Genomic DNA, 24960 nt, shown 5'->3' on the forward strand with positions numbered 1-24960 from the left:
AAAATCAATTCAACTACTGCAGAACACTTTTTACCACGGCTTAGTAAAAGGACCCCTAAGTGTATTCTATAACATGGTGCGCCTAAATTCTAAGTCATATCGTTAAAAAGGGGGCCATGGGCAGGGTGTGGGTGTTTCTAAAATATATACACATTATTATAGAATACAGCCGATCTGCACCTAATTTAGGCATCGGGATTTACACCAAGTAAAACATGGCTGAATGGAGGTGACCAAATTTGGTCATGTGACGAGCCACTTGATGTATTCTATATACTGTGCGGAAATTTAAGTCTATTCTATAAAATTTAGGCGTACCTTAGAGAATATGCTTAGTCGTAATTTTTTTCCATGCGGATTTTTCATGCACCCTATACAGAATCTAGCTCTTAATGCCCTTTAGTAAATAGGCCCCTTTATTCACTGTAACTGTCAAATGTATTAACTGTATTGTTTCTATTACTGAAAATTTGTGTTATGAATTTAATTAGTAAGTCTATGCATTTTTTATTGCAATTATATGTTTTTGTTGTATTTCTCTTAACATGTAGAAATGCATAACTGTTGTTTGTAAGTTAAGCAGAGTAGATATAAAGGTATAAATCAATAATTGTTTTTCTTTGGTGGTTGTTGTTTCAGAGCTCATCTTTCAGATAGTGAAGAAAGCATTTGTACAGCTGAAAACTAGTCAGTTAAAATGTTAGTGTTGGCCAGATTTTCCATACCTTCCTTGCAAGGCAGGGTGAGGTAGCTGCAGCTACAGACTGTCTTTGTTGTTAGCTTCTCTGAGGGGTGTATACAAAAAAGCAGAGTACCTCAACCAGCAGAGTACCTTCATACCTTTACCAAGAAACCACAATCAGACAAGTCAGCAGATAGCTTTCCAGAAAGCTTTTCTTGATTGGTTTGTTATAACTGTTTAAAAAGACCATGCTTCTAGGTGAGTAAATCCTCTTGTGATAAGAAATGCTTTCTCGCTCTCTCTCTCTCTCTTCTGTGTTATTAGCTCTTCTCAGTTTTCTGTATGTGCTCACATAGGGGTTGAACTTGCATGCATTTTTCTGCTTGTTGCTAGAAAACACCAGCAGATAACCACGGTGCTTCCAGATGGAAGAAAGCAGGTGCTGTTGTGTGTTCTACTATGCATTTGTAATTAACTGCAGTTTAATAGTTGCAATTCAACTTAATGCAGTCAAAAATGCAGAATAGATGGAATTATTTACATTTGCATTTAAAATTAGGGGTCCTTTTACTAAGTAGCACTAAAAAAGTGGCCTGCGATTTTTTTTTAGCTTGTGGGTTTCCCACGCGCTGAGGCCACTTTTAGCGTGGCAGTAAAATGACCACAATTTCTATATTCCCCTTAATGGTTATGCAGTAACTTCCCAATTAATTTGTGGTCATTAGCACATGAGCCCTTAGGCGGTAAGGGCTCCTGTGCTAACTCCAAACTAATTGGGCAGGATTTTTTTTTTGTTACATTTGTACCCTGCGCTTTCCCACTCATGGCAGGCTCAATGCGGCGGGCAATGGAGGGTTAAGTGACTTGCCCAGAGTCAGAAGGAGCTGCCTGCGCCAGGAATCAAACTCAGTTCCTCAGGACCAAAGTCCACCACCCTAACCACTAGGCCACTCCTCCGGCTATTTACCCGCACTACGTGATTAGCGCAGGGCATGCCTTCTCTCTGCACTATTTTTTAGTGCAAGATTCTCATGCGCCAATCCCAGAATTACTGCAGGGCGCCTGGACGCATCCCACAGTACTACCTTTTAGCATGCGGTAAGCACATATTAGTGCTTACAGCTGCATTATACTCACATCATTGCTTTGGGTGCGTTTGCTTTTAGGGAGCACAGATACCTGGAGGTAGATGTACACTACATTTAGCACGTTTTTAGGGGTTGACCATAAGTAAGCACACTATTATAGGAAGTGTTTTACCTACACACAATATTTGCAGAAGCTACAATCTGCACCTGTGCATTTTTATTACTGCATATAGCATGTTAGTGTGAAGTGAATATGACTGTAAGTGTGTGTTTGTGTTTCCACTGCAGCTCCTTGTGACTCTGGGCAAGTCACATAATCTTCCATTGCCCCATTTACAAATAAGTACCTGTATATACTATGCAAACCACTTTGAATGTAGTTGCAAAAACCACAGAAAGGGTATATCAAATCCCATTCCCTTTCCCTTTAACATTTATTAATGACATTTAAGGATGTCTGGAGCCTCTGGCTGTCAAAAATAAATAAGAATGACATTTAAATTATACTGTATATGTGCAATAAATAAGTGCTGCTTGTGCTCTGCATTTTAAGCCACATTTTAAATAGCACAGGTTAATGAAATGATTACAGAGATGTGCTCGGACTAAATTCCATTTCTTTTCAGCAAGATAAAATATGCTATGTACCTTTCCAAAACTTTATATCTTATATGGTGGACTGCAGCTAAGTACTTTTTTTTTAAACCTATGATTTTCTCTTTGATAGCTATGAAATGATTTGATACAAAAGTTTTGTGTTCTCCAACTAGAAAACCCTAAAAATATATTTTGTAAATAAAAGTGTGTTAATAATTATCTGGAGCTCAAATTAAACTCCTTCAGCTCTCTTGTTTTATTTGTGGACTTCATTTACAGTGTGCTTTTCATGGCAAACAGAAGTGTTCAAGTTTCATTCCATTAAAAAAAACACATCTGTTTCTGAAACAGTCTGTTCCTGTTTTAAAATCTGTACTCCCACCATTCATTCTCACTTTGCCTTGAACACTAGCCCTCCTGTTGTAAAGTTGCAATAAGCTGCCTGAGGCTATTAATTTTCTGCTGCTGTTGTGTATTTAGATTATTTAGGTTCCAATATATGACTGTTTTCCTGTTCATAAACCATAAAAGCTCCTGCTTTTGCACAAGGAAATTTCTCTTTCTTCTCCTTCCCTTTATCCCCTTGTATTAACACAGCTATTTTTTTTTTTTTTTTTAGGGCTGCATTTCTGAAATAGGCTGTGAAAACTGTAAAGCTGTTTATAGCTGTTCTGCATGCTGTTTTAGATTCTTTAATTTGTAATTTTTCTGCTTGTATTTTGTATTTCTTACCTTTTCATCATATTTTTATTCTTAAATTTTATAGGTCTGCATTTTGATTAAAAATTTGTAATCATGATTAATTACATGATTAATTGCGCAATTAACAATATGTTATTTCTTTAGGGGCCCTTTTATAAAGGCGTGATAGGCTCTATGAGTGTGCAGTGTGCACCAAAAAGAGACTACTGCTAGGCTAGCATTCCCCCTGGCGGTAATTTGGGATTTGGCACGTGCTTATACCACCAGGACAAATTATTTTTTTATTTCCTACCGCACATAGTGTTTCCGGCATTAATCAGCAGTTGGTGTACACCAACGGGTCACCACTCCTGAGCCCTTACTGCAAGATCAATGGGTGGTGTAAAGGGCTCAGGCCGTAAATAGGTGTACGCTGGTTTCAATTTTACCGCAGTCCATTGAAAAAAGCCCTTTTTCCCAGACGCGGTAAAAACTGGCCTGGCACGCGCCAAAAACATGCACTCGTGCTACCACAGGCCACTTTTTGCCGTGGCTTGGTAAAAGGACCCCTTATTTTTGTTCCCACTGCAGTTCCTTGTGACTGTGGGTAGTGGAGGATTAAGGGGCCCTTTTACAAAGGTGCATAAGGCCCTACGCACGTCCAGTGTGTGCCAAATCAGCATTACTGCCTGGCTACCACGTGCCCCAGGCAGTAATTCTGAATTTGGCGTGCGTCAAAAACACACAGTAGAAAATATTTCCTGTTTTCTACTGTGTGGCACTTACCTGGCGGTAAATGGAAGTGTATGCGCACTGCACGCCTACTGCCCAGGTAACGCATGAGACCTTACTGCTAAGTCAGTGGGTGGCGGTAAGGTCTCAGGCTGAAAATGGATGTGTGCTGGTTTTTATTTTGACGCATGTCCATTTTCCAGCCCCTTAAAAAAGAGGCCCTTTTTCCAGGACAGAAACTGGCCGGCACATTTCCGGAAGACATGCTCACACTGCCGCAGGCCACTTTTTGCCATGCTTAGTAAAAGGGCCCCTAAATGACTTGGCCAGAATCACAAGGAGCTGCAGTGGGAACAAAAATAAATAAACAGCATACCTTTAATCTCACAATTAATTGCAATTAAAATTTAATCAAAATGCAGCCCTAATTTTTTTGAGAATTTATTATTTGTGTTTTGCTGTTTTCTGGGATGCACTATATATCTGTCCATGAGATGAGATGAAATGAATCGCCACTGATCTGCAGTAATATAATACATTTTACTGCAATGGTATTTACCATGGAACTCACTAACCTGGGAAACCTGAGTACCACAGGTTAGTGACTCCCGTGGTAGATATAAATTTGCAGTGCTGCAGCCAGGAGCACTGCAGTAACACAGAGAGTGAGCCCAAGTTTGGGCTTGTCATCTCTTAAAAAGACCAGAAATGGGAGAAATTATCCCATCCCCTGCCCCCCCCAGAACCTGCCCAACAGAAAATATAACTCCCACCCTCAATCCCTTCCGAATCACTGCATAGCCCTAACACACAATAACACAGTAAATGACGGCAGATAAAGACCTAAACGGTCCATCCAGTCTGCCCAATGTTGAATGAAGAAATATTTTCTCTGATTTGTTTTAAATTTACTACTTTGTAGCTTCATTGCGTGTGTCCCCCAACCCAACTCAAATCACAAGTCCCCCAGAACTCTCAATCAAAAACCATAATCTCTGCGATCCCCCCCCCTCCACCCCGACACAAAGCACATCCCCTTAAACCCACTCCTAGCACCTACCAGAGGTTTCCCTGATGTCTAGTAGTAGGCAGAAGTGATACCCAGTCTGTCCTGTTTTGTCAAGTCCCAGGTTCAAAATGGTGCCAGTTGACCACCAGCAATAGTCCCGTGGCACTACTGCTGGAGGTCAAGCAATCAAATGGGGAGGGGGGTATGCAGTGAATGTGTGTGTGGGTAGGTGGAGGAATCTGAAGCAGGGTGTTTTTGTAAGTGATTCCCAGGAGCCTTGAGCTGGAGTTAGTGGCCCAGTACTTCTGGGAAGGAGAGATAATGCCAGCTCAAAGCTGGATTATCTTTCCACAACTAACACAGCTTGTGAAGTTAAACACAAGCTGCATTCTTTGATTTGCATGATAATGAAGTGCTTTGCATGCTTTACTTTTCATGATTATTTAGCTTGCATTGCACAAAGCAAAGCACATTAAGGGCATACAGCATATGCCTTTTCCATTTAAAACGTGTTATGTGGTCAAAATCATACATTATTCCCTTAACACATATGCGTTACTACCCCTCCAAGTGTAGCATTAACAGCTAGCTCCAGATTTTCAGGACAGGCTGCTTCATTCCTGAATTTTCCTTTTGCCATGTATGGACTTGTAGTCTTGCTTTTCTTAAGGAATGCTACAGGGAAATCAGAACTTCAGATTACTGTATTACATGGGATGAAACCAGGATTGGATCAGCCTTCAAGGTGAAGCAAAATGGCAATCCCATCTAGGGGTAAAGTATATTAAATATATGCCATGAACACAGGGGGTTGAATTATGAAAGTGAATCTGCAATAATCGTTTCACTGGTAGTCTCAAGAAGACAGAGGAAACACAATCCAGATTTCTTTAAAATGACCTTTCTGTGAGCCTGACTTATGACTGTGGGTGCCCATAATTTCTTAATATCTTGCTGCATTATGATGTCCTCTTATTGGCAGTATTTTCGTTGGGGTGATTCAGGTCAAATGCTGCTCTCCTTGTGCTTAAATAATTTAGGCTTCAGTGAGAATAGTTTCTCATTCACATGTCCAGAAATAAAGGTTAATAGATAAAAATGAAAAACCATAAAATGCAAGGTGACACCTTTTTATTGAGCTCACTTCATGCAATTCATGACATGCTTTCAGGAGCTAACACCCCTTTCCTCTGGTCATTACAGAATGCACATAAGATGGCAATACTTGGAAACAGAAATGAATTATAAAAATTATGCCACTGGTGTTCTGAAGGGGACATTATGATGGGGGGAGTGCAGAAGGGATAAGGTTGAGGACTGATCATAGGTAACAGGCAGTCAAATTTTATAGTTCTTTCAGAAGTGCTACAACACCCCCAAAATAAAAGGGGCACTGAGGGAGGACAAGGCCATAGCGTAGAAACTAAATGAATTCTTTGCTTTGGTCTTTACGGAAGAAGACATAAGAGATGTACCTCTACCAGAAATGTTTTTCAAGAGTGATAAGTTCTTTATGAGAGACTCCTGAGCAAATTAAAGAGTCATGGGCATGTTCTGTTGTGGATTTGGAATTGGTTATTGGACAGAAAACAGAGGGTAGGGTTAAATGATCATTTCTCTCAATGGAGGAGGGTGAATAGTAAAGGGGGGGGGGGTCAGCTGGCAACTTCATGAGGAGGGGGTGATGTTGACAGCTGGGGGATGAGGTAGGCAAGAGGAGTGATGCTGATGGGGCAGAATTGAAGGGGTTTACAGGTGGGTTGAGTGATAATTGGAGGGGTCAAGAGTGTGTCAGGTGATGATCAGAGGGGTTTGGTTTGTGATCGGGGAAGGGTTGGAGTGGTTTGCCATTTCCATAGTTTGCCTCTTTAATAATACTGGGAAAAAAGACAAAATTTCAGGTTTTTTTTCTTGTTGCTTCAGGTGTAAGATGATACAAAACAACTTTGCCCATCTCATTTCAAATGAAGGCACACCGCTAACATCTTGTCCCCTCAAAGAACCTCAAATAAGCTGTGAACTAAACACCTAAACTGACAATTTCTAAACACCTAAGACTAGAAGGCTTAATTGTAATCTTTGATAAACTCAAACTGTTTTTCTTGCTTCCATTTCCAGTTTTGAGATTAAACAGGCTTAGTATACTGCAGTCTTTTGTGCTAAATCTTTCAGGAAATTTTAAAAAAAGGTATGAAAGAAGTGTTTGTGTGCATGTCTCTATGTTGTATTTATACGTTATTTAAAATAAGCCATAACGTACCGGTTTCTCTGGGACATGACAAACTTCCCTTGTTTCGAAGCACCCAGTAGCTTAAATTGTACACACAGGAATGAAAGAATCCCAGCAGCAATTTCTCTGAAAGCAGGATATGCAGTGTTTACACAATAATCAATAGAGCAGTGCACATGATCACCAACGGTAACTACTTTTTAGAATGCATCTGTGCAAGTAGGTATGGCTTAAAAAACAAAAAACATTGATTCCTTTTTCATCCTTGCTTGACAAGTTCAGAATAGTGAGATCTGCCCTCCTCCCAGTAGGCTGAGACAGGGCAAATCTGCTTCCCTTCCCTCTATATGCTAGTGCATCTTTGGAAGCCAATCAATATTGTTTTGTCTCCCATATTAGGTTAGGCACCAACCTCGGGATTCTATATATAGAGCTAAAATTTGGGTGCCAATCCAAGAAGTGTACCCAACGTAGGGGTCCTTTTACTAAGGTGCGCAGAAAAATGGCCTGTGGTAGTGTAGGAGCATGTTTTGGGTGCGCGCAGAAAATGCCTTTTTTAAATGTTTTCTGAAAATGGACGTGCAGAAAAATGAAAATTGCCGCGTGTCCATTTTGGGTCTGAGAACTTTCAACCAGCCATTGACCTAGTGGTAAAGTCTCACGCGGTAACCGGGCGGTAATGACCTATGCGCATCAAATGCACTTGGCATGTGCCCAATACGCGTGTCCGAAAATAAAAATTATTTTTCGGATGCACATATTGGATGTGCGCCAAAAGTGAAATTACCACAAGAGCCACGTTGTAGCCAGGCAGTTACTCCATTTTGGCACACTTTGGCACACGTAGTCGCTTACGCGGCTTAGTAAAAGGGCCCCTAAGTTAGTTAATGAGCCAATTAGTGCCTATAATTGAGTGCTAATTGGCACCAATTTGCCCACATATCTTGCTATGTGCTATTCTATAACAATGTGCGCCTGAATCCCATAGCGCACCACACAAAAGGGGCTATGGCCATAGGAGTTGCATGGGCAGGTCAAGGGCATTTCTTAAAATTTCCATGCAGTGTTATAAGATATAGGGGATGTGCGCACAAATTGGGCGCTGGGAATTATACCTGGTTTCATCAGGTTTAAGTCCTGGTGCCAAAATTTGGGTGACACGAATTGATGATCAGCCTCGGAGACATCAAATACTTTATTGAGAAAGCACTACTGGTTCATTCTCAATAAAGTATTTGATAATGTCGCTGAGGCTGATCGTCATTCATGCCATCCTCTACTCCTCTTTTGTTCTCCTGTTGTTTTGACATAGAGGCAGGCTTGTTCCTGTTTTGTTTGACTTGCCCAAATATGGGTGCCAAAATCGGCACTCAGTGCTATTCTGTGTTACGACGGCAAAGAAAGCAAATAGAATGTTAGGTATTATTAGGAAATGGAATGGAATAGAAAATAAAAAAAGAGGATGTTATAATGTCTTTGTATCGCTCCATGGTGCGACCGCACCTTGAATACTGTGTGCAATTCTGGTCAATGCATCTCAAAAAAGATATAGTGGAATTAGAAAAGGTACTGTTACGTCTGTGCTTTCCTCGCCCTCTGGTGGCCAGAACGGGTGGCTGCTATGGACCATCACCCGTACCAGATTTTAGCTGAGTCCGGTCCGGATCTTCCAGGCTGCCAGGTTTGCTTGTGTTGTTTGAGCCTGCACAGCACCCGTAGCTGCCTGGTGATTGCAGCAGCTGAGTCTCAACTGCTTCTGGGCTTATTAGCCATCTTGGAACATTTCTGCTTGCCTTTGCATCATCTAAGGCCCTGGTATGTTGGGGTGCTGGTGCACTTCTGCTGAGTCCAGTTCTAGTTTGGTTTCCTGCCTTGATTCTTGTCTGTTCTTGCTAGTCTGTGGATAGTTAGATTAGATTGTTGTTTGTTTGCTTGTCTTGTCTCTGGGTTATAGTTTTGTGTGTAGTCCTTGTCTGTTCTGTATCTTAGTGGCTGCTCTGCAGCTTTTAGTTTTGTGTCTTGTTAGTCAGTGTTTTGCTCCCTGTTTTAGTGGCTGTTTACAGCTTTCAGTCTGTCCTTTATTTTATCCTTTCTTTGACCTGCTTTCCCTGTATGTTCCTTTCCCCTCTGACCCTCAGTCCCTATTCAGTCTAGTTGGGATCCTTTTCCTGCCCTGTCCTACAAGTCCTGCCGGCCACCTGAAGCCAAGGGCTCAACCCTTGGTGAAAAGTGGCCAGGTGCAGGTGAAGCCTAACTGTTCATTAAGCTCTGCCTTGTCTCCGATGTGGGGGTGGTTTTGCCTGCCACTGCTGCTCCTCGGCAGTGGCCCAAGGGCTCACAAACCAGTTTCCAGCTTTGAAAACATGACAGGTACAGAGAAGTGCGACAAAAATGATAAAGGGGATGGGATGACTTCCCTATGAGGAAAGGCTGAAACAGCTTGGGCTCTTCAGCTTGGAGAAAAGACGGCTGAGGGGAGATATGATAGACGTATATAAAATATTGAGTGGAGTGGAGTGGGTAGATGTGAATCGCTTGTTTACTCTTTCCAAAAATACTAGGACTAGGGGGCAAGAAATGAAGCTACAAATTAGTAAATTTAAAATGAATCAGAGAAAATATTTCTTCACTCAGCATGTAATTAAACTCTGGAATTTGTTGCCAGAGAATGTGTTAAAAGTAGTTAGCTTTGCAGAATTTAAAAAAGGTTTGGATAGCTTCCTAAAAGAAAAGTCCATAAACCATTATTAAAATGGACTTGGGAAAATCCACCGCTTATTTCTAGGATAAGCAGCATAAAATGTATTGTACTGTTTTGGGGTCTTGTCAGGTGTTTGTGACCTGGATTGGCCACTGTTGGAAACAGGATACTGGGCTTGATGGACCTTCAGTCTGTCGCAGTATGGCAACACTTATGTACTTATCTTTCAGTGCCCATTATAAAATAGCATTGAGAGCTGACTTTTTTTCAGCACCAATGTTTGAGCACCATTTATTGTATCTTGCCTCAAGAGTCCAAAATGCCCCTGCTTGTGGTAATGAGCATAAGTGCCTTCTAAGCGGTTGAGCTGTTTTTCCACTACTACTACTACTACTTAACATTTCTAGAGCGCTACTAGGGTTACGCTAAGGTTAAGCCCAGCTAAGGCTTTAAGGGAGGAGCAGAAAGGAAAAAGTTACTTTTAGAATAGGGATTCTCAGTCCAGTCCTCTGGTCACACCTGGCCAATCAGGTTTTCAGGACATCCACAATGAGTATGCTTGAGATAAATTTGCATGCACTACCCCCATTGTGTGCAGATCTATCTCATGCATATTCATTGTGAACATCCTGAAAACCTGACCTGCTAGATGTTTCCTGAGGACTTGGCTGAGAACCACTGCTTTAGAAAAAAAAAAAAAGAGCAGCAACAGAGATCCCGCTGCCTGCAATGGATTTTAAAGGTTGGCTATGATAGGGGAACACCTGTGCACATTACTTCTGCTCAAACTAAGTTAAGGCTGTTGGCAGTGCTACAGGTAGGTCAGTGCTCAGTATAGCTCATTACAGGGAATTAAAGCCAGTTCTTGTTACCCCTGATCACATTAGGTTAAAACCTGTACTACTGCTCCAGGCAGCCCAGATGCTAGTGACTGCACTAGGTTGAAGCCAGCACTCATCATTACTGTCCGCGCTAGTTCAGACCAGTATTTATCACTGCTGTGTATGCTAAGGATCAGCTAGCACCCAACGCCTCCCTGCCTTAGGTTAAGTCCAATACTGGATATTGCTGGTTATGTTGGTATGGAGATGAATGTAGAGTTTGATATAAATCAAAGAAGCAGCAGCATGGTGATAATCAGTGTTTTAGCAATCAAAAGTCACTGTATATTAGCACTATTCAACATGGCCTCATTTCAGTATACACCTGCCTCAAGGGTATCAGTATGTATCCAGAAAATCTTGGGAACGTACTCAAAAGCATTTTAAGATATAGTAACTATTAAAAGATGATTCAGACACCGTTTGATGATCAGCAATTTACGTAGAGTTTGGGAACCAAGCAATTTTGGCTCAAGTTGCAATTTACAGCATGGAACAAAGGAGTAGCTTAATGGTTAGAGAGGCTAGCTAGGAATCAGAAGTGCCTGGGTTCAAATCCCACAGCAGTTCCTTGTGGCCTAGAATGAACAGGGGTGGTCTGGCAATCTCATCCTATTTAGGGCCTGCCATTGAAACCATCATACCTGTTTGGCAGCCTCATGAGCCATTCATGGCTTGTGGGCAGCAGGAACAAGAGAGAACTGTTAACTCAGGTGCATGCTGAAACTCATGCTAGCTGCTCAGCACAGCTTAGAAATAACTAAAGCGACCTTTTCCTAAGGTTTTAGTAGTAAAGCACTGATATTATTTTGCTGACCCTATAGGGAACAGTCAAATCACAGTTGCTGTCACTGTTCCAGCATTTAAAATAACTGGCTGCCACAACAGTCCATTTCCCTCAGGCACTGTTCAGAATTTCTCAGTCTGTAAACTCTCAGAATTATAGTAATAGGACAGACAATAGGAACTGTTCAAGTAGTCATAGTCCTGGAATTCCAACTGCTGCATAACTACTACTATTTAACATTTCTAAAAAGCTACTAGGGTTACGCTGCGCTGTACAATTTAACATAAAGGACAGTCCCTGCTCAAAGAGCTTACAATCTAAAGGACAAGTGAACAGTCAGTCCGATAGGGGTAGTCAAATTGGGGCAGTCTGGATTTCCTGAAAGGTGAGAGTTAGGTGCCGAAGGCAGCATTGAAGAGGTGGGCTTTGAGCAAAGACTTGAAGATGGGCAGGGAGGGGGCATGGCGTAAGGGCTCAGGAAGGTTGTTCCAGGCATAGGGTGAGGCGAGGCAGAATGAGCGGAGCCTGGAGTTGGCAGTGGTGGAGAAGGGTACTGAGAGGAGGGATTTGTCCTGTGAACGGAGGTTTCGGGTGGGAACGTAAGGGGAGATGAGGGTAGAGAGGTAGTGAGGGGCAGCAGACTGAGTGCATTTGTAGGTAAGAAGGAGAAGCTTGAACTGAATGCAGTATCTGATTGGAAGTCAGTGAAATGAGCTGAGGAGAGGGGTGATATGAGTAGATCGGTTCTGGCGGAATATAAGACGTGCAGCAAAGTTCTGGACAGATTGAAGGGGGGATAGATGGCTAAGTGGGAGGCTGGTGAGGAGTAGGTTGCAGTAGTCAAGGTGAGAGGTAATGAGAGGTAATGCTGCATAAGCAGCAGTTTTCCCTTGTCTTGCAAACAGACCTTTCCAGTTTATACCACCTTTCTATGGTACAACCAAAGCAGTTTACATATTCAAAGTATGTACTTTTTCTGTCCCTAATGGGCTCACTATCTAAGACTTGCCCAGTCCGGAGGATCTCCAATGGGAATTGAACACAGTTTCCCAGGATCTCCGCCCACTGCACTAACCATTAGGCTACACTTCCACTCCAAATTTTGTAGCAGGTCCAGACCTTGGTGGGAGGGGGGTCCAGAGCCCGAGGTGGGGGGACACAGTTTAGCCTGCCTTCCCCAGTCTCCGACCCCCCACCACCACTTTGGACCCCCTCCTGCCGCCGCCCCCCTGTCGCCGCCGCCACCAGGTTCCTTTGCTGGCGGGGGTCCCCAACCCCCACCAGCAGAAGTCTTCTTCAGCGCCAGTCAACTCCGGCGCCTTCGCTGATGATCTGTTTCTGACTCCTGATGTCCTGCATCAGCAGCGAAGGTGCCGGAGTCGACCGGCGCTGAAGAAGACTTCTGCTGGTGGGGGTTGAGGACCCCTGCCAGCAAAGGTACCTGGCGGCGGTGGCAGCAGGGGGGGTCGACGGCGGGAGGGGGCTCCAAAGTAGAGGGGGCCAGGGCTCAATCTGTGGGGGCTACAGGTGTTACAGAAGCTCTCTCCTTATGTCTTTTTTATGGATCCCGAGAGGTTGGGGGAAGAGATTTCTTCAAGGACCTAGCTCAGCTCCTCACTATTCCCTCAGCCTTTCACTCAAGCACCCATCCACTCCAAAAGGTGCTGCAATCAACTGTAGAAACAGTGGTTAAAAATATAGGGGGTCGATATTCACTGGCATTTGTCAGCCACTGGTTTTTAGTAGCATTCTGCCGAAAATTACCACTGAATATACTGGCACTGTGACAGTTCAGAGGTGAAGCTAAGACAGAGCTGGGAGTTACCCAGATAGAACCAAATTCTATATGCACTTAGCACTATTCTGTAAACTTCGCCTAACATGGTTTATAGAATACGTGTAAGGCCCGTTACTGCGACTAAATTTAGTCATGGCCATTTATGCCAAATAAAACCTGGTGTAAAAGCATACAACTAATTTAGGCTTGGACCGGGTATATTCTATAACTGCACGTAAGTCTTAGGAATGCCCATGGCCACACCCCCTTTTGAGATCCACACAGCTTGATTTGTGAGCATTGCCTTATAGAAATTGCTTAGCGAGCTATACCCATGGATTCTATATAGCACGCCTAGAGTTATGCACGGTTATACGCGTAAATCTAGGCATATTCTATAACTATGCATGTAGATTGTTTTAAGCTGTTAAGCGTTGTTAACAGCTCTTAACAAGCAATAATGAGCACGTACATTGCTAAGTGTATTCTGTAATGTACTGCGCCTAAATTCTAATGCTTGCAGGCAAAAGGGGCATGGTTAAGGGTGTGGAAATGGGCATTTCATGGGCGTTCCAAAATCTTTGCACTTTGTTATAAAATATGGACCAGTGCATGTAAATCTATGTGCAGGGATTTACACCAGCTTTTTGTTGGCACAAATGGATGTGCCATTTGTGTATTCTAAATACCGTACATAGGTTTACATGCGGTATTTAGAATACGCTTAGGTGTGATTGCCTACCGCACATTAATTTTAGGCTCCATATATTTTATTATTTATTTATTTATTACATTTATATCCCATATTTTCCCACCTATTTGTAGGCTCAATGTGGCTTACATAGTACCGGAGAGGCGTTACAGACTCCGCTGTAAACAAATACAAAGTGATGTTGTGGTAAGTAAAGTTCATGTGGCACAGCCACACTAGGGAATCGTACAACAGAAGAGTTGTGTTATGTCCATTGCGCTCTTTAGTTTTGTTGTGTTGCAGAGATCAGGCATTTATGTTGGATCGGTAGGGTATGCCTTTTTAAACAGGTTAGTTTTTAGTGTTTTCCGGAAGTTTAGGTGGTCGTTCGTAGTTTTCAAGGCTTTTGGTAATGTGTTCCACAGTTGTATACTTATGTAGGAAAAACTGGAGACGTAAGTTGATATATACAATCAAACCCTGTGCACCTAAATCCCAATTAGTACTGATAATTGATTGTTAACGTCCAATGATTGGCACTGATTAGTTTGTTACCTAATTAAGTTCCATGCACAAATTGGCACCACATGCCAATCTGCGCACACGGAACTCTAGTCACCATATATAGAATCTGAGGGTTAGTGGTAATATTCAGTCTTCTAACTGGGTAACTAGCTGGATAAAGTTAGACCACTAAAAAAGGCTATCCTAACTTTATCCAGGTACTGTAGTTATTGGGGCACCATATGAAATATTGCTGGTACCTGGATAGTTGCCATTGGCCACCTTATACCCGGATATTCAGTGCCAATGTTTAGATACAGCCTGGTGGTGAATATCCAGGCATAAAAAAAAACCTACAATGCCTAGTGTATAAAAGAACACTGACTGCCACAGGCTGAATATCAGGGGTACAATTTATTGGGTGAATCATCAGTCAGAACAATGTATCTGTTTACACTGGCAACAAGATGCAGCAAAAGTAACAAACACATAAAATGGACACTGCAGTTATCTTCCAGCATTTTCCTCACCGTTCTCCTGTTTTCCGTGGCTTACAGCTCCATTCTCTCTCGTGTTCTTCCTCTAAGGCTTGTATATCATGACTTCTCTCCTCTTTTTCTGGGATCTGCAAAAACACCTCCTCACACCTTCTGAGGTCCCTGAAACTTGCAGACTCCTATTTGGCAATCCTTCCAACCAAAGTTTTGCTCTACAAAAATGGCAAAAACTGATTTGGCATAAAAGCCTTACCCTACATCCTCCCCTCCTCATGTTGTTGAGACTAGGCTGAGTTTAAAAAAATAAAAGGTGAATTCCCCATTTCAAAAGGGGAATGTCCATCTACGTCCAAACAGATTAACATAGGGATTTACACCTCCTACCAGTGGAGGGATTAGGGCAGGTCACCCCCTTAATCCCTCAAATGCAAAACTGGAGCAGATACTGGACTTTGTGACAACTTTGGAAAAATAAGCATTTATGGTTCTAAAATGGTTGCCATAAATGTGTATGTTTTTGAGGCAGCACATAAAGATTTATGTTGCCATGCCAACCCCATCGATATTTTAGACATTTATGGATCTAAAATGAATGCTCCCAGTGCACATAACTGGTGCATAAATGTCCATTCCTTGATATACTTTGGAACAGGCTCTAAGTTGGCAGATTCTATTCTACAATATTTGCCAAACTTGACGCATCCTGTTTTGGAGACATATTCTGATTTGTATGCCTTTCAAGACTAGTGAGAAAAAAGTGGGAGAAGACCAATGACACTCCAACACAAGGGTACACTAAGAGGATTTACTGAAACAAAATCTTTAAAATAAGACTCGATGCAGATTTGCGTTTCGGCACAAAAGTGCCTGCTTCAGGAGTCAACAATAGCAATATGGATGACTAAGGATCTCACTATTTGTGATTCTAGTTGATCAGAATAAATACACATGCAGGCTCATTTTCAAAGCACATAGACTTGCAAAGTCACCCAGATGCAACATTGTAAATCTATGTGCTTTGAAAATGAGCACCAGAGTCTCCAACATGATTGCTAGCAAAAACATTGAATTAAATCAACTGCTCATGGGTGAAAACAAATATGGCATAGCTCTGAGTAAATTTCAATTTACAGAAAAATTAAGGCGTTCTGATGGAGGCACATTCAATTTTTATGTTATGCTGTTTGGTCTTTTAACCTTACATGGCCAAGCTCCGCAGTATATGTTAAATTTAATTTTTATACTTAATGGGAATTGCGTAAGCAACTCTAGACATTATTTAATGCTTCAATTCCCTTCACCCAATGTGCAATTTACAAGACAGAATTCTCCTTAACAGTTCCTCATCAAGCAGCAAAATGGTGGAGCATGATGCCAACAACATACGTTATGAGTCTAATCATATGATTTTTCCAAAATTGTTAAAACTTGGCTATTCCAGAAATTTACATTATGCTGAATTGTGATTGTCAGCTATCGTTGTCTAGGGTGGTCCCGGGGTCCACTTCACAGAGGCAGTGGGTTCCCAAAGAATACGCAATCCACACAGATTTGGATATATAAAGTATATTATATTTGCATATATGTATTGGCTCACAGCACTTAGTACAGGAAAAAGGGTACAAGCTGTCTTGAGGTGTGTGTTTAGAGGGAGGGAGAAAGAAAGGATAGGGTGTTTGTTCATAGGAAGAAAGAAACCTTGGACTAGAGTTGTCTGAGAAGGGGGGGGAGCAGAGCCAGGTGCTCTGGTGGCTAAAGATGGAGGTGTGCAGAGAAAGAAGAAGAAACAAAGACAGCCCAGCAGAGTCCCATGCCCTCTGCTGCAGGGAGAAAGAAAGAGGGAGACCTAGTGCCCTGGACACAGAGAAGTGCCCGGGGACAGAGAAAGGGGGGGCAGTAGACCCCAAGCTGAGCTCTGTGCTCTGCTGCACAGAGAAAGACAGAGAGAGCAGGAGAGCCCTAGTGAGCTCTGCTTTATACCTAATAAGAACTGAGAGGGAACAGGAGCAGAGAGAGATCAAAAACTTCTCTTTCCCAGTTATTTCCTTTACAGAACTCCAGATACTTTCTGAAGTCAGGAAAGGTGACAACTTTTACAGGTTGTCCTGGAGCCACACTGTCTAGCTTTGGTTGCTCTGAAGCCCTGCTCCCAGATGGAACAAAAGGTATGTTAATCAAGAGTAATTGAGAAACCAAAGGGCTATCAGGCCTCTCTGAGCACCATTTGGCCCATTTCATCCTCAATGGTTCCTGCAGGAGAGGGGGGAGAGTTTATCAGAGGTCAGAAGGTGGTTTAATATTGTCAAACTGATTTCATATTAATATAAGTATGTCCAGCAATAATTTTGACCTCCTGCAATCCTGACAGTGATAACTATGGCTTTCATCGTATGTAAGTTTTAGGATTTTTTTTCACTCTTTATAAGCTACAGAACATACGTTATGAGTTTAATTGTTTGATCTTTTAAAAGCTGTTAATAGCTTGGTTAGTTTAGAAGTTTGCATCATATATTATGTATGCGCTAGGGTTTACTGTACTCTTTCTAAACTGCACTGAACTAAATTTGGATATGTGCAACCTATAAGTGCTAATTGTAATGTAATGTAACAATTTTCCATAAACTGCTTCTTTCAAAAATAAATATCAAGAAAAGAAAAATCAATTCTACATAAGAGTCTGTAATTCAAGTGAATTTTTCTCTGTTTTTTTTTAAATTAGAAGTGATAATGGTACATAAAAGCATAATGACTGAGCAGCTGTTGCCTTCTAATTCTGTGGTGCATACTTTAATCCTGTGGTGCTCATCCTGAATTTGAACTCAGAAGTGAGTTTAGGGAAATTTGTAAGCAAAATTACAAAGCCTATTTGGAAAGCAAAAAAAAAAAAAAAAAACCCAAAAACCTAGGGCCCTGTTTTACTAAGGTGCGCTAGCATTTTTAGCTTGTACTAAAAATTAGTGCACATTAACATATGTTCCACATGCTAATTTTTAGCGTGCACTAAAAACGTTAGCATGCCTACAGTGTGGCTTAGTAAATAGGGCCCCTAGACTTGTTGGCATTGTTGAAATAAAAGAAAACCCATCCAATTAATATTTAAACACCATAGCAAAGATTTATTTTAATACCAGCTGTGGCATTTAAAACATTCATGTATATTCATCACTGATATACATTTATTCAGTGGTGCTGAATATATGTATAGTCACTGAGTTATATGGATAGTGGAGATATTCAGCCACTATCTGTATAGTGTCAGCTGGTCCCTCTTCCACAAACGGACAGAGGCTGATACTGCTTAGCTTTTTCAGATTCACTGTTGACCAGGAGGCTTCAACCACTGTCTTGTCCTCACTCAGTTCTCTCGGGCTCCAGCCCTCTTCTCCAATGATCAGTACCCTCTGTTCTCCTCACAAAAGGTTTCACTCACAAACGCACAGCAACTCCAAAACTTCTTATAAGTTAAGAATTTATTTGGCTTAATCTTTGATTACACAATTCATAACCTTTATTGTTCTCCTTTTCCTTTAACATAGTCCAGCATACCTCTCTAGGAGGCCCTAATGTGTGCCCAGTTCCTTCTGACACTGCTTTAACTTCTCAGCAATTTGTCAGTTTCATTACCTCTGTAACATCAGTGCATTTCATCACACACCCTGCTTTAATTCTTCAGCACTTTGCTAGCTTCATTAACTTTGAAACATCCGTGCATTTCATCACACTATCCCTGGTACGTTCAACAAAACAGTTCCATTTAATTTCTTTCCCATATTACCATTCCTTTAAACACACTTTTCTGCCCTCAGAGGCAATTCATCCGGCCAACCTCTTCCACAGGCTCCTTCTCCAGTGCATAAACCTTCGTTCCCCGGTCTTCAACAATTTTTGTATCACATCAGATAGAAATCCTTTCACTTTACCTCCTGGAGTCCGGGCCAGAGCTGAGATCTCCATACACTCCTCCCCCAGCTCCTCAGCTGCCTCTCGTTTATCATACGCCATAGCTTCCTCCCCACAAAGTTCCCCCAGCTGTTCCTCATCACCCTGATCAGAAACCATTTCCCAATCATCTTCCCCGCCCTCCGAATCCTGTGAGTCTTGCCTAGAGAGTGATGGATCCTGGGAATGATAGTTCCTTCCCCTATTCAATATCCTAACTGGTCTCTTGGCCACTAGGGGACGAATTCCCCGCGTGTTAGGAACCCGAGAGTACAATTTTCTCTTCTTTAAGAATACTTCTTGCTCGAGCCCCTGTCTCAGCCCTCTCTCAGTTTGACTTCTTCCCAACCCCTTACAATAGCAAAGATGTTTAAGGGCTCCTTGTGCAAAACTGCAGTAAGCATGAATGCATGCTTACCGTAGCTGAAAAAGGTTTCACAGGACACGCTGAGGCATCCCACTGTACTTTAGCAATCTGCAGGGTTCTTCTACTAAGGTGCGCTGAAAAATGGTGTGGGTTTTGGGCGTGCACAGATCCATTTTTCAGCACGCCTGCAAAAAAACACCTTTCTAAAATTTTTGCTCCAAGTAGGGGAATTCACAATGAATATTTTACCCACTACTTTTATTGGGTTTGCAGTGCAACACTTTCAATTACAACATGAGTGGAACTATATAGGGGGTGGATGTATGCTGAGTCAGTGTGGAGCCAGTACGGATCCAGCGTAAATTTGTTACAAATCTGTTTTAAGAAGACAACTTCTAGCTTCTTCATTCTCGGCAAAGTAGCATTTTTTTCTCCTCGAGGTGCTGCACATGTTTTGGCAGGTCTGCTTATCTTTGATTTTTGTTATAGTGTAGTTAGAACTTTTTTGTAGATTTTAAATACATTTACTCTGGGATTCTGGGTTTAGGTGAAGTTTGGGGATTTTTTTAGAATCAATTGTTTTTCTCTTGGTAAGAGTTTTTTCCATTGATTCTTTTTTCCCCCTAGATTTGAAACTGTTGATAAGACTGGACTCCCGTGGGTAAAATATTCATTGTGAATTCATTTATTTAATATTTCGTGTGGGATTGTGCTTATATTTGCAAACTTGATACAATTTTGAGCACAATCCTAAGGTGCCACTGAAAATTCACAGATCAAAGACTTATCTACATAGATCTTCACACTATGGCTTGGAGTTTTCATGCACACTGTTAACTGTCATTTGCCCCTCTTGGTTCCATGTGGTCTTCATTCCATCCATGATACCTTTGAGCGCTGTGCCTCTGTCACAAATGCCTTCCAGAAAATTTAAACAAATTTCATTGAAAATGGAATGAAAACTCCGCACTGCAAAATAGCTTGCCCTGTTGACTTTAGTAGAAATGAATGAAATAATTTGGAATCCATAAACAAACCAAATGGGTGATTGATCCAAAAATATACTGAACCAAAATTTTTTTCATATGCACATCCCTAATGTGCATTTTTTTCTCTTTGAACATTAGTGTATTTTATGCATGTGTCTGCTTCATAAGTTAGGCCGCTTATAATAAATGTACCTCCCTTTGCCCAGGCAGATAAAAGGACATTATTCTATAATATTCATGGCTGTGGAACAAATTACATGCAATGTCCCTGAAGGAGAAAGATCTAAATACGGTCAGATCAGGCCCTAAATAGCTCTTCTTTTTTTTTTCTGTTGACTTTGCATAACAGTCCTAGTCACCTTGCAGAATAATAAGTTTTGGACTCAAGTAGACTCAACTTATACTTGAATTACACTGGGGTACCTGCCACTGTTCTGAGCATCTGTTTTGTGTTGCATCACTAAAGCCATGACATCTGCTTTTTTGACAATAATGTAGGATCTAAAGAAGATACTGACACAAGCGCAGAACACAAAAGGAACCAATTCTATTCCCAGGATCAAGAGATAAATGTTAAAGAAGAGGGAGAGGAGAGAGATCAAGGGAACACATGATTTTTAATCAGAATCTAAATACAAGGGGCCAAGTAAATACATGCACAAAGAAATGCTAGAATACATAAATTGCATATCAGAACATGATACTTATTTATCCAGAATGTACAGATCTGCAGAAATACAATAAAATAGAATAAAAGAAATCAATGATAGTTATCACATGTTTTTAAAAAAATGCATGAATAACAAAATGAGTTCCCAAGACTCAAACATAGAAACCTTTTAAACCTGAAATAAGCCTGGGCTTTAGAACATCTTGCCCAATCAAATAGGTATTTTTACCTGGTTGGATAACAATGATAATTTTTCTGGGGGAAAAATGCAGGGTTAAGTTCTACCTCCACTCCAGCTGCAATGGGCAAAAGGAGAAGAAAGTTCAGAAAGGTTCCCAGTCAGTGCCAAAAAGTTGTGAGTCCAGCAACATGGCATAAAATTGGCACTACTGGACAATATGGTTACTTTTTTTTTTTTTTTTTTTTTTGAACTCACATTTTTACTGCTGGGGGTCAAAATAAGTGGGTGTAGTTAGTATAGCAGAACCTCAAAATGTTTCTCTGTCTTTAGGGGCCCTTTACTAAGCCATGTAATGTCTAAACGCGCCCAACGCACGCCAAAATGGAGTTACCACACGGCTACCGTGTGGCTCTTGTGGTAATTTCATTTTGGCGTGCGTCCAAAAAAATTTATTTTCGGATGTGCGTATCAGATGTGCGCCAAGTGGCCAGTTGACATGTGTAGGTCATTACCGCCCCGTTACCCTGTGAATCTCTTACTGCCTAGGTCAATGGCTGGTGGAGGTCTCAGACCCAAATGGACACTGCGACAATTTGATTTTGCCGCACGTCCATTTTCGGCAAAAATTTTAAAAAGGCCTTTTTTACAGGTGTACTGAAAAATGGATCGGCGTTCACCCAAAACCTGTGCTACACTACCGGCAAGCCATTTTTCAGCGCACCCCCTATATGAGGTTCAGCTAACTTGACAGTATAATCTTTTCTCAAGACTTTCATTTTTCAATTTTGTAATTTTTCAAAACTTTTTATGTACTTTCTGGAAAAGGGCCTCAGAAAACCATTACTGCAGATAATTTATTTTTTGCATCTTCCAGCATATTATGGTTCAATTTCTCACTCATCAGTCCAAAACCCCAATTTTATTTAACAAACAACTTTACTCATATTAATTTTTATTCAAAATGAAACAAATTCCTGGCGAAGGACCGTGGTTGGTGGCAGCGGGTATATCTGGGAATGGAGCCATTCACGGAAATAAAGCATTTTAGAAACGGCTTGAAATATGAAAGTGGACAAAGCTATGGGGCTGGATGAGATACATCTCAGGGTAACTGAGGAAGCCTCAGAGAACATATTTATTTAATAGATCTTTATAGATGGGAGAGGTACAAAGGGATTGGAGACAAGTGGGATGTGGTCCCTCTTCACAAAAGTGGAGACAGGGAAGAAGTGGGAACCTACAGACCGGTATCATCACGTCTGGTGGTAGGAAAAAATAATGGAATCATTGCTAAAGGTAAGGATATTGGACTTTCTAGAAGCAACGGGTTAAAAGATCCAAGGCAACATGGCTTACCAAAGGAAGAAATCCTGCCAAACGAATCTGATTGACTTCCTTGAGTGGGTGACCAAAGAACTGAATGAAGGATGTGCAATAAATGTAATTTACTTGGATTTCAGCAAAGCTTTTGATACAGTCTCTCACAGAAGACTCATGAATAAACTGAGAGGGCTGAACTTAGGGCCCAATGTGGTAAACTGGACTGGAAACTGGTTGACCGACAGGCAGCAGAGGGTGGTGGTAAATAGAATCCGCTTGGAAGGTGAGTAGTGGAGTGCCTCAGTGGTCTGTGCTAGGGCTGATTTTGTTTAATATATTTGTGTGAGACATTGCTGTAGGCTTAGAAGGAAAAATTTGCCTTTTTGCGTATGAGATGAAGAAAGCCAACAGAGTGAGTACTCTGGAGGGAGTAGAATCCATGAGAAGGGATCTCCAAACGTTAGAAGAATGGTCGAGGGTTCGGCAGTTAAAATTTAATTAAAATAAATTTAGTTCTGAAGAAGCAGGGCGTTTTTTGAGGGGTACTTGGGGGTACTGAGTACGGCACCTTTCCATTGTCTGCTAAAATTGACCCATGGTCCCCAAGTTTTAATGAAAGATCTCAGGCTCTACACACCGGTTCTGCCTTGGCATAGATTCTGTGACTGGTTGCAGGGGGCCTGGCTATTGAGGGGCGGGTCTCTCAGTGATCACCCCACCCTTGAAGGGTGACCTGGCATTTTGAGTACTGGCACCTTTTTCGCTAGAAAAAACACACTGGGAAGAATACACTCTATAATACCACTGAGTCAGTCTCAAATAACTACAATACAATTCTCAGAACTAAATCAATAACAAAAATATATTTGCTAATAAAACTTTTTGTGAAAATAATGTGCTCAGTTCATACCATTCCAACCATTATATCCCCAAGTAAACATTGGCGAGTCATAGATGGAACATCATTGCACATTAGGCGTTCTTATCCATCACCAAGTATGTACATACTCTGTTTATTCCAACAGCTCAATTGTATATCGACTGAGTCTGCATCCGCTTACACAAACTGTTTTTTTTTACCATACGTTTATGCAGATTACATAGCAATTACTATCCTAACATTTTCTTGATGCCTCCCACTCAGCGGTATATTCACAGCAATGCACAATGAACAATAAACCAGCATTTATTCACTCAACGCCTACGTGCTTGTTGTAACCATTAGCCACATGGTGGCACAAAATACTCACCTGCACTACATATATTCCCTTAAAAGGCGTGTCTTGAATTAAGGGGTCCCGAGCCCCCCCCAAGAAGGCTTAAATGACCTTAATCTGACTCCATCTCTGAATAGCCCTAGAACTGGGGCAATCAGGGGGTTGTGAAGTTCTAAGAGGAGTTGCCACTGAAAGAGACGTTAGATCTAAGAGACCCGCATTAGTCCGCCTCTCAGCACTGGCAAGGAACAGATACCAGCCTTATGACAAACTGGATTTAGGTTACAAGTTATATAATGCAGCGAGTGATAGCCTGATACAGCAGAAGCATTTATACTTACAGCCTTTCATCATTAAGTTAAGCCCACAAATCATCATTTCGAATAAGGATTTTATTTGTACATCAGACTTTAATCAGGTACATTCAGCAGACAGATTCTGGGTACAACCGGACAGAGCTTCGCCGTCTGACAGAAGCTTTGGAGAGGACTCTCAAACTAAGCCAAAATCTGCCATCTTTTATACTCTATCCTCTCCATAGAAGTGAATGGTGAGAAACCTTGCTCCTAATCTTTCTCACTTTCTGAGATCATACTTTCTCCCATGCGATCTGCTATCTGATGTGCCCACCTCCTTCCGTTCTCAGCTACTGCCTAATTATAACATGTTTTGGGAAGCGTGAGATAACAGTTTCACATCTTCCGGCTGCAATACTTTTCATACTTTTCATACCTTCTCATGAACTCTGTATTACCTCTGTATCATTGTATACCAAAACCTAATAAGCTCCATTTTATTCATTTGATCTTTCATTACAGGTGCTATATTTGAATTAAAAATTGTACAATTTGTGGCAGGACCTCATGTTCAGACCTGCTTTTTGCAGATTCTCAAATATTAAATCATTTCAGTACTTTTTAGCAGTTAGGCTGTTTTAAGGTATGTAAATTGACCCCACCACTATTCCAGTGGATGGATCCCAAGCGGGGACACATATTAACTTACAGGAAATGCAAGTCCTTGCTCAGCCAGTCATAGATTTTTAAACCTAGCTGGTATTTTTACAGCCTGAGTCCTAAAATCTGGCCTTCCACCCTTCCGGTGGGCATCCAGTGAGGGCCTCTTGCTGTAGTATAATTATACAGGCGCCTCCACTACAGACCCACATATACCCCCTATATACCAAGTATAATCACAAGCAGTTATAACACACTAAATTGTACACAGTGTAACTAATATAGGTAAATATAGAGGTTGTACTTCCCTTGGCCGGGTTTTGCTATTGCTTCCTCAGAAGGGGACAAAACTACACATGAACTCTCCTACAGACACAAACCCAGGACATCATGTATAGGCACTCAGTACAAGTACTACCAGAAAATCTATTGTGGAATACGTATATTTGAGATTTTTGCCAGGA

General features: G+C 41.4%; 1 protein-coding gene across 3 annotated transcripts in view; it reads left to right on the forward strand.

The window, feature by feature from the left end:
• Positions 1-24960, forward strand: part of ZNF385B (zinc finger protein 385B) — a 451618-nt gene that overhangs the window by 107174 nt on the left and 319484 nt on the right. Inside the window, exon 1 of one of the 3 annotated variants that reach the window (XM_030210447.1) lies at positions 880-940. The exons of the other annotated variants lie outside the window; for them this stretch is intronic. Within the exon in view, the coding sequence (XP_030066307.1) occupies positions 931-940 (10 nt within the window). The 5' untranslated portion in view covers positions 880-930. Of the gene's footprint in view, positions 1-879; positions 941-24960 lie in introns of those variants that run through there. 3 annotated transcript variants of the gene reach the window in all.

This window comes from Microcaecilia unicolor, chromosome 7 (genome assembly GCF_901765095.1).
Source record: "Microcaecilia unicolor chromosome 7, aMicUni1.1, whole genome shotgun sequence".
Classification (NCBI taxonomy): domain Eukaryota; kingdom Metazoa; phylum Chordata; class Amphibia; order Gymnophiona; family Siphonopidae; genus Microcaecilia; species Microcaecilia unicolor.